We start from the raw sequence: 10,936 nt of genomic DNA on the forward strand, positions 1-10,936 counted from the left end.
TAATGATTAATAACATCAACATGTGATACAGCAGCAGTGAGAGAGCGGATTCAATTTTACTTCCTCTAGGACAAACCTTCAGATCTAAGTGAAGCGCCGCACATCACAGACGTGTTACATACACTTTGTTCATTAAAGCTCACGAGGAGTCACTTTAAAATCCATTACACTCCCATGTCTGTTGTGGGCAAATATTCAGGATAAGACTGAAACTCTGATGGATAGTTTACGCTGTGGTTAAAATCACTTTGGCTGGATTCACAGTCCCTTTCTGACTGGATATTATCCACATACCGGAAACATTATGTGGATTGTTTGGAGCAGCAGGAAGATGTCCAAATAAAATAAGTGATGCATGGAGACAGAGGAGCTCTCGCCAGAGCAGATGTTGTTGGGTTGTGAAAGTGTCTGCAGCAGAGGTGGAGTCTGTGCTCCATGAGAAAAGTTGTTTATTCACTAGAAAAACAACAGCACTCGGTGTTCAGATGGGACCGAGCTACAAGAGAGTGAAAATCATGGGCGTATTTGAATTACATAATGTGAAAAGGAAACACCTTCAGCAAAAACTCTGGATGTGAGTAAATCTTGTTCAGTAGGAGGAAGTGGGATGAGCAGGAAATCTAAGAGCCCACAAGAAGGAGGCTGACTAATTGATCACGGCTGCTCCCCGTAACTCGGCACAGCTTTTGCGTCGAGGGTCAGGTTTAAACTTTTACAGTTTTATAAAATCTGCAAATAACTTTTTTATAGAATGGAATTGTCAAAATGACAAGAACCCCTGATATTGGTGTGCAATATCACACTTAAACAGAGACAATAAGCAGGGGGGGGGGGGGGGGCGCACGGTAGGGGAGTGGTAAATGCTCATGCCTTACAAAAATAAACAAACAGAAGGTACGTTCCTCCAACAGCCTCTAAGGTATAATCTTCCATAGGTGAGAGTGTCTATAAATAGCCCTGTGCCCTGGTGATCCTCACCCTCGCCCCGATGCCTGAACAACATTACGCAGTAGAATCAGAGTGCATGACAATGAGCAGGAATTCCACTTCACCAACATTGAAGTGACTCAAACTCTAAACCCTAGAACCAGCCTAACATAGAATTCAGGTACTCTGTTACTGCGGTCAGGGTTCTGTTTGTCAGGAGAGTCCGTTTGTGAAAAGAGAAACTGATATAATATCATGAGGAAACACTTTCACGGAGCTTGCACAATTAGGTTGAACGTGCTGCTAACGTTTAACTTTGGTAGAATGATGATATGATGATATGAAGAAATAACAAAAGACTGCGGTTCCTTAGAAATCTGTGAGCAATGACGGACATGTGAGGTCTAGTGAACGACCTGGAACGAACCGAAAAGTTACAAGAACTAAAAAGAAACATATCTGTCGAAACACACGGTCGGCAAAAAGGTCATGCACCAAAGATGATCACATTTTATTTTGACAGCAAAGATAAATGACGATCGCTTCACTGGTCATTCATCAGATTGTTCTTGGAGTTGTAGTTCTAATAACTTTTTAGAATAACTCTGCGATGACAGGTTCAGCTTCTCTCCTGCCATCATCTCTAACAAAAGAAAATCCAAGTTCCCTGGTGCTTCATTATTATTTTATTTTTATTTAGTCTACATCACAAGGCCCCTCAAACAACAAACTCAGTCCGGACGACATGTTGTCAAGTCCGTGCGTTGGTCTGTGGGTTTGACTTGCACTACATAATTAGTTCAAGTCTAATTCCACAGCAACAGGTCCACAGCTGGTCCACTCTGCTTCGCTCTCTCTCATGTGGGAGGTCCGGGGTGACGGGGCATTCTCTGTGACCAATAAAGTCTAATGAAACAGACTGTGCTATTGTCTGTGGCTGTGATTGGGTCTGTATCAAAGTCTGGTGAAATGCATGAGGAACATTGAAATGCAACAGAACCGCTCCACTCTGCTCTGCAGATGTTCATTTTGGCAAGTTGACGAAACCTGGCTTATTGTCTCCGGTGGCCTACAAAGCAGCATGTATTCCAAAGAAATATTCAGGAGGAAAGGATACGACACTTTGTCTCCACAGCCAATAGATGACAGGGTAACTCCTGGTCATTGATAGCCGGGGCTCTCAAACACATCAGCTGACAGACCACGGGATGTTGCTCTCATAAAAGTACAGTTCATAGAGAAACGTGCAGGAGACAAAGCAGCTGAGACCAAACTCTGACTGAACACACAGTGAGAAAATCCCAAGGTTGATTTAAAAGGAATGAAAACAGCATCAATGTCACCAGATAAAGCTGACCCTGAAGCCACAGCGTGACCGATTCGTCACAATAACACAGATACGGCATTTGAAGGTTTTTCCAGACAAATCCGTTGGCTGTGAACGTCAACTTGTTTTAACAGTAGATAACAGCAGTTCAGCCAAGTCACTTCTCTTCACAGTGCAGCTGCCAGTTTTGGAGCCTGGACAGATTCTCCCTGTAATGTACTTTGCTTTACAGTCCCGACTCTCCTGCTCTTTTGTGTGCCGCTCACACCCGTCCTGTTGGACAACACTGGCAACTGCCTGTGTCCCCTGAAAGGACCAAACAGACCTTTTTAAAGGCCACATCCATCAAGCACCTGCTCCCTGGGCAGAAAGACCTACAGTGAAGAAACTCAAGGCCAAGGTGAAGCTCGGCAACTCCGCGGCAGCGTGAAAAAACGTCCAGAGACTGTGCTCTTAGAAACAGTTGGTCGCTGACATTCAGAACCGCTTTTTAATCACTGGCCCTCCGCACAGCTTTTTTTTTTTTTTTTTGGACACATCACAGTGGGATAACAAGAAGAGACCAATAACTGGGTGGGATAATGGCTGAGTTCCATTTAGCTTTTGCAGTTTCTGCAGTCAAGCTGTGTCAATGTCACACACAGAGCCGTTCATTTAAGTCCAGCTAAAACTGTGCAGAGAGAGTGTGAAGTGTTTAACTCACAAATGAGTTCATATGCTAGTTTTTAGCATGTTAGCTCAAGACAAGTGATGCATCTAAAAACTTTTAGATTCAAGATTCAGATTATTCTTTGTGGTCATTTGATATTAGTGCATTTTTTTCTAGATTCTGCCCATAATCGTTAGCATATGCTGCCTATGCTACCTTTGCAGGGTCCAACGCTTAATGTAATATTTCTGTCATGCTAACAATTTTCTGGATATTTAACAAAACCCAACAGTCCTGCTTGTTATTGATTGACAATGGTGTGAGCACCAAGTAGTAATTTAAAGACATTTAAACCCAGCTGGATCCTTAACCAGGGTCAGGCACTCAAGGGAAGTGAGGTCAGGCTGTAGACCTTCGAAAAGCCACATCGATCATTAATTTGAAATTTATTTTGGAATACAAACCAAACAAATTCTACCACCGAGCAGCAGTTGAGAAATTCAAACCAATCGCAAATGTGGTCATGTCAAATTTCAGCATAAAACTTGACAAAACCGACCAGAGAAATCGCCTCCCCGATGCTGTCCACTCAGCAGTGTCTGGACACAGTCAAGAGACCTTCTCCCACTCAGGTAAACTGCCTCCAGGCTCTGCTCCAGGGGTTTGAGCAGCGGTGTGTTATGGTCAAACACAGAGGTAGCTCACATCCCCTCCAGGACACTGACGGCTGGATCTCATCACTGCCTCAGCGTTTCATGCTTAGCTCTGTTACAGCTAATTGGTTGGTAAGTCTCCTGGGGTTCCAACACAAGAGAACCACACATGGAAGTCTGTACGCATCCACAAAAACACACACACACACACACAGTCCTGGTGTATGTGTTGTGGTCACTGGTAGCCTGCCGGGTTCTGGGTCCAGTGCCAGGCTCCGTCTTGGGCTCTTTATACAATAAAGCAGCAGTTGTGTTTCGAGCCTGTTCCATTGGATCCAGTCACTGTTCACCCTGTGCTTCATGAACAATATGTATTGTTTCATTTTAATGAAGACGAGTGGATGAAAAAAATCAGGAGAATAAGTTTAGACAATGCCTGGCTCTTGGTTTTTATTTCTACATTCTGCTGCACAAAAACTTTGAAAGCAACAAAGTAACAAAGTCACCCATCTTTTATAGAGTGGAGTGACAGTGATATGACAAACTGTGTGACATTTTGATTATTCAAACTGACAAACTGTGTGACATTTTGATTATTAATTAATTATTGTTATTTGATTTAATTTCATGACTGAAGCCGTTCTGTTGGAGCCAAGTTCTCAGCCCAACAGGAAGTCTGCCTTTAAAACTCTGTGGTGAATTTTGGCCGTTTTCATTTTGTTCTGCAACATCTCCTCTGAATCAGATCCATTTGGTCAGTACAGTCTGGAGACCTCCGTGATCAAACATTTTGACAGATTTAAAAAAGAAAAATACCGTAGAAGTTCTTTTCCCATGGCTATAAAGTCTGTCTCCTGTGAGACTTCCCAGACAGACGAATCAAATCGACAGAATATTGTAGGCAGCTCCAATATCGTGCTTTTTCTTCTCCTCTAAACATGCTCAGAATATCATTATGAAATCATTTGTTTTTGATGCCAACATTGTGTTGATTTCCAGGGAATATTGATCCAACAATTCAGACTGTATAAGTACCATCATCCCGACTACTGTGAGCCTCCAGATGACAAATAAACAGACGCAAACACAGCCTTCACCTGGTACGGACAACAGAGTATATAAATGTCTGGTTTTATACAATAGATCATTTATTTTTTATAGCTATCGAAACGCTCAGTGCTGTCTCTTCAGGACATCATTAATGTTGCATTGCACTTGTACGGATAATTTAAACATTCAGTGCCTGGATCCTTGTTGAATGTGACTCAGGGTTCACATTCAGAGGAGCAGATTTCAGCTACAGCGTCCTGCCGCACAAAACAGCAGCTTGTGGCACTTCTGCGGCCCCTAAACAAAGCAGCTTAGGTGTAATCGCCCCAGACGTTTGTGAAGAGCAGTTCAACGACAGCTAAATCCCGCAGCCTCCATATGGCATTTCAACAAGTAATGGATGGACGCAGTTAGGCTTCCAAGACAGCAGTCATGATATTCAGCAAAAGCTCCAGCCCTGAGATTTAGAGTGGATGGTATCCTGGACGGAGCTGCAGTTTAATGGGATGTCAGCTCTGTGGGTAAGATGAGGCACGGGAGAAAACGAGAGGCCCAGGATGCATTCTTGGTACACAGAGTCATTTTCCTGTGGTTCAGTGTGCAGAATGTTGACTGGCTCATGTGACTCCCAGAGATTGATCACGGTTATTTCACATGCTCTCAACGCAAGTTTTGAAAAGACAACAAATGGGACTGAAGCTGGGCTGAAACCCGTCAAAGTTTGGATGAACGACGGCAACGGATTGATGATGCAATATAGCACCAAGTACAGAGAAGCTACAAGGATACTGATATGAAAAGCCATAAAGCAGACTGACTATACCAGCCCAGAGAGAGGTTGGATGTCCTTACACTAACATCCATCCATCCCTGCTGTGGAGTTACAGTATGTTGCCAAAACTATGGCAACCACAGGAGAGGTGCAAAAATGTTTCCAAGAGTAACGACTCAGCTTTTCTGCCCAGGATGCCACTGGTGGAGGAACAGACTCCACCACCTGTGTCGGAGAAAATGTTGAGAAATAAGTGAAGTATAAAGCCCCTGTTTGTCTGTTCTGAACTACAAACAGTGGATATTTGGGTTTTTATCTCTGGCTCACTTCACCACCAAGGTCACATGTGAGTTAGCCACACTTATCGTGGCACAGGCCTTGCATTATAATTAGCCCTTTTTCCAAGAGCAGCCGCTGGCTCCAAGGACTGGTGAGAAGAGACTTCAATGGAAGCTTTTCTCTCAGTACAAAATGTGGACTATTACGGTATTAAACACTAATGTATTTTCCAGAAAGACGTACTACAATCTTGCAGAGACAAATCCCTGTATAATGACAGTAATAAAAATAAGTCAACCGCTAATACATTAGGAGACCACTGCCGCTTTGATATTGTCCAGAACATCTTACCAGCAGGAGCTGCACAAACTGTCTCCACTTCCCAAAAATGGCATGTTTACATGCATGGTTGATAACACGGAGTTTTGGTCTCTGCTTAAACTTTAATGGACTGTGCTGCATTCAGGTGCAGATACACATCTGTTGAAAAAAACCCAAATATTAGGTCCAGATTTCTGATCAGACAAAATGCCAAAATATCCAAAATCTCCAAAAGAGATTTAATTGAGAAACCTGACCTGTAGTTTCCAAAGCGTGGGGCGTGCCTACCTTGGGGGTACGTCAGTGAAGGAGCAAAACAAATGAAAAAAAAAAAACCTGGGGGGCAGAATAAAATCTGAACTCGTGAAGTTATATGAGAAGGCTGGAGTCGTACTGTGGGTACAGTAAAAATGAGTTCACTTCTGAAAAAAAAACAACTTTTTTGGTCATTGTACTAACTAATCATGGCTTATTTTACAACTTGAACTTTGTAATCTTACACTGAAAAATACTGCACTGGAGTCTGCAGGGTCTGCTGTGAGAAGGCTGGCTGACGTTGAACAAAAGTTGATATATTTTTACAAAGGCTTTAAAGAAAAATCCACTAACAAAATTGTCAAGGGCATTTTGCCAGTGATTTAAATGGAGACTGTGCCGTATATTGTGTCATGAAGCAGAAGCAGAAGTGTTTTGTACCAGTGACAACAACCTGTAAATCTGAGGATCTATATTCACACAGTAAAGTCTGAATCGGTCACACGTGTGGTCTGCTCAGATAATCAGACTCGGTCACGAGTCATTGTTTCTGAAAGGACACACAATGACGGTGCACACTGGGAGATCCCCCCGTCTCCCACCCACCACCACCGCCGCCTCCTCGGACAGGCTTGTCTTTAAGAAGAAATTCACTGGGTTTTGAGCGATGAGCTTCATTGTGGTCAGGCACAGTACAAGCCTTTAATCTACCGGGTCCCCCGCTGTGATCAAGGGTCTTCTTGTTGATCAGGTCTTAATCGACGCACTGGGGGATTACAGGTAAACACGGGAAAAGCTCCTCACCAGCGGACAATATTAGAACAGATTAATGTGTAGGTAAATTGTAGGTCATTGATTGGCTGCCAAGTCGACTCCAACCTCAGTCACGCTAAACCACTAAATTGTTGGAATCCAATAGATATCATCCTTTTAACCCGCCGTTAAAAGTAAACGAGGACATTAGAGGCACACGGTGACACTCATCAGTGGAGCCAACTATCATTGAGCACGGCTGAGACACATTAGGGTTTTAAATGGCAGTAAATAACACTAAACGCTGTGATTATAGCACTAAATTCTTCTCCTGCTGCAGAGCTGAGGCATCACGTTGGCAGCAGGGAGGAGGAAGAGAAGAAGGGGAGTTCCTGACACGCTGCGAGGATCAGCACTCTGACAGTCAGACCATTAAATCCCGGTGGCAGACAGGTAGTCGTCTTTATTTCTGAGGAGCACATCCAGGATTAGCTTAGTAACTAATCCTAGTCATTTCTGATCGCTGATATTTTCCAAACGTTGGTGAGAAGGCACTGGTTCCTCCTTGGGCTCAGAGGACTGAGGCAGTAGGTGACTCCGGCAGCAGACATGATTAAGAGGAACTGTGCTCAAATCCCCCCCGGTGGCGTGTGTGACGTCAAAACCTCCAAACAAAGTCTGCGCCCTCCAGCTCGAAATGAGATTTATCAGCACGACTGACACGGCAGAAATCTACAGTGTGTCACATGACCTAGCCGTTTGTTGGTTCCAATTTAAAGAAATAAAACTCGCTCTATGTCTACAAAGCAGGTTTACAATCCTGCAGCTCTGGTTTGCTCTAGTCAAATTCCTTCTGCTGAGCAGCTAATGTTTATGAGACCAATAGGCTGAGCCACAATCAAGTTTGACCCACATTTTGCCAGCTCTCAGATTTCACCCCAACTTCCCTGCTCCTCCGTGCAGCCATTTATCCGCTGACTGTGGAGCTTCCCTGTAAAACAAAGGTGTCCTCAGCAGCAGCCACAGTTATTTGTTACTGACCTACATAATGACACTTTGCAGAAGTGAACACTTCTCAGAAGGGAACAGGTATGTTGCAGAACTGCATGTTCAATTTGTTCAACCAAAAACTTTTGTGTGTGAGACAAAACTTTGGTTAAACTTTGGACTTCCTCTGCCTCGTCACTAAACTAAACTGTTTTCACTTAAATAAAGAAAAAAAAAGAGAGAATAAAATTCTCATCGCATATCAGCAAATATTTTACAGTTCAACTCTCAGTTCCCTCTTCCACTTTTAGTATATAAATACCATGATAATACTGCAAGTTATGTCAACCGGGTTAAAAAAAATACTTTGAAAATATATACTTTGAAAAGTTGCTAGTTTAAAAAAAAAGTTTCTACAACAGCACTGACCCCCAATAACTGATTCCAAATAATATATGCTGTAAGAACGTTTCTATCAGAGTATTTACATTTCATATGGTACAAATATGCAGTTTTCCACTACTGTGTTTGTGTCTAGTAAATTAGTTTACATGTTTTTCTGTGTGTATTTGTGTGTTCCTGGTATTGCTATGTTTGTGGGGACATTTATGTGAAAAGAAAAAGAACTAGGATCAGATTAGAGTCAGGGTTAGGATTAGGACTAGGCATATATTTGGAGATACATTACTGTAATAAACCTCAGCAGCTTCAGTGGGCGACTCGCAGCAGTGCGAGTATTAATCAACCTTTCTGTCAACAATGGTGTTGCTGACAGTTTGAGTCAACATGTGACCACTCCTTCAGAAAAGACAGATTTTTCAAAGTGTCCATTCAGCACTTGTGTCCGACTAATGGACCTGTTAGCACTTTCACGTCCGTTCTCTTCACATCAGCAACATTCTGCATTACTAGTGTTTTGTTGTTGTTGTTGCCGTTTCCCACCCAGGTAACGTAATTGTTGACAGATGTCGTTGTTACTTTATGATGTGACAGATGTTTCAGAGGACCAGGCGGCCTGGGCAGCAGTAAGCCAACGCCTGCGCTCATAAAAGTTAGAAGCTAGAAAGAGAAGGAGTTTCTAATGAAAGTAATAATTCACTTTGAGGTCGCGACTACAGGTTGTCTTCAGGCTGGGGAATACAGAAGCCCAATAAAGTCGAAGGCAACGTGGTGACACAATGGTTAGTGCTCTGGCCTTACAGCGAGAAGATCGGGGGTTCGAACCCCGTTGAATTTTTCAATCTAATTAAATGTGGATGTTAATGGTTGTTAATGTCTATTTGTGGGTCTGTGATGCAGCAGTTAACTGTCCGGGGTGAACCCCACCCTCAGCCCATGACTGCTAGGATTGGCTAATGATCGACCTGCCTAGGCAGTAAACGGTGGATGAAAAAAGTTGAAACTTGTTGAGTCTGAATAATCCAAGTTTAAGGATCTAGATTTTAAAAAATGCTGAACCTGGACATCTCAGGGAGTTTTTTTTTTTTTTTTTTGGAAACACCCTTTTAGTGAACAACAAAGCCAGAGGCAGACGTGCTGCTGGGACAGAGGACCAAACCCTGCACACAGCTGTCTTCGTCCCAGGACACTGAGGCGTGGAGGGAACAAAGAGACAGAGACACGCATACACACGCACACACACAAACACACACACACACACACACACACATGCACACAAGGTTCGTGTTTCTTACCAAAACGATGGCAAATCTCTCCTCCAGCTCCCCTGGATCAGGCATGGGCAGCTTCAGAGGCATGCCGTGTCCTCTGAAATCAGTGTGCTGCTCCAGGCTGCCTGCGTTCCCCATGTTGACTGTTTGACCAACAAGTACCAACTTTTCCTCGCTTTCAGCAAAACAACCACGTCCACTCGTGCAACGCCTCCGCAAAAAAAAAAAAAAAAAAGAGTCAAAATATCCGCTCAGATGTCTCTAGTTGAGATCGGTTGCCCTCGCTGGATTTTTTTTTTGGTTTTTTATTTAACTTCTTCAACATGAAGCACATGTGGAGAAGAAGGAAGAGGCGGTGGAGGAGGAGGAGGAGGCAGCAGCCGTCGCAGCGGGAGAATGGAGCGTTTGGTCCGGGCAGCGGCGGCGGCAGCAGCAGAGCCCCCGGTGGGGCATTTTCACGGCAGGATCGCGGAGATGTGTGGAAACTTGGCTGGGTCCACACGCTGTTATCCGTATCTTGCACAATTCCGACTCCACTCCCAGTGTGTAATAATGACGGCGGTCATGATTCACGCTTATTGGACTGGCGTCTGTGCTCCTGTGTGTGAGTGATCGGGGCTGCTCTTCCTAATCCCTGCTCTGCTGATCAGCCTGTGACAGGGGAGGGGGTCCTTCCTTCCTCACACACACTCACATGAACTCATCCCTCCCTACAATGAGCTCTTTCAGGGACTAACCTCCCACTTCTCCTTCTTCTGTGGGGCGTAGCTCCCAAAGCTGTAACCAAGGGAGACGATATTTAGTTTGTGATGCATTGTGGTACTTTGAGTCCTTTGTGCCCCCCCACCCCAACCCACCCACCCAGGGGCCCCCGGGGTGAATGAATTATTTCCTCCATGTGTGTTTGTTTATTTCCCTCAGATTCTGTCACGTGTGAGTCAAAAAGTCCCAAGACGTACTATAATGTCAAAGGAGAAGTTGTACATAAACATTATACACGTTCAGTATTTGAACCTGCGATAAAATATTTTTGTCTGTGAAGGTTCTGAATCAATTTTTTCTGTCATTGTACACGTAAAGACAGGGAAATATGTGGGATTTGAACCCACAGTTCAGAATCAGTTTACCATCAGGCCAATTTCTTACTTTTGGGCCCTAAACATGCTCAGAATACAATTACAAAAGTGTGTGCCTTTTTGTTGACAACACTGTCTTTATATCCAAAAAACAATCTACGACTCAATATTTCAGTTATAATTATTGACATATTTTGACAATATCTGAAAAAGAAAC

General features: G+C 43.6%; 1 protein-coding gene across 3 annotated transcripts in view; it reads right to left on the bottom strand.

Annotated features, from left to right (window-relative positions):
- fmnl2a (formin-like 2a) overlaps nt 1-10,463 on the bottom strand; it is a 51,007-nt gene extending 40,544 nt beyond the window's left edge. For 2 of the 3 annotated variants that reach the window (XM_025063587.1, XM_025063588.1), the window contains exon 1: nt 9,668-9,781. In XM_025063587.1, coding sequence (XP_024919355.1) covers nt 9,668-9,781 — 114 coding nt within the window. Of the gene's footprint in view, nt 1-9,667 lie in introns of all 3 variants that reach the window. The other variant, XM_025063586.1, reaches the window with a different exon arrangement.
- Nucleotides 10,464-10,936: the final 473 nt, after the last annotated feature.

Source organism: Cynoglossus semilaevis, chromosome 16 (assembly GCF_000523025.1).
Source record: "Cynoglossus semilaevis isolate Cse_v1.0 chromosome 16, Cse_v1.0, whole genome shotgun sequence".
Taxonomy (NCBI): domain Eukaryota; kingdom Metazoa; phylum Chordata; class Actinopteri; order Pleuronectiformes; family Cynoglossidae; genus Cynoglossus; species Cynoglossus semilaevis.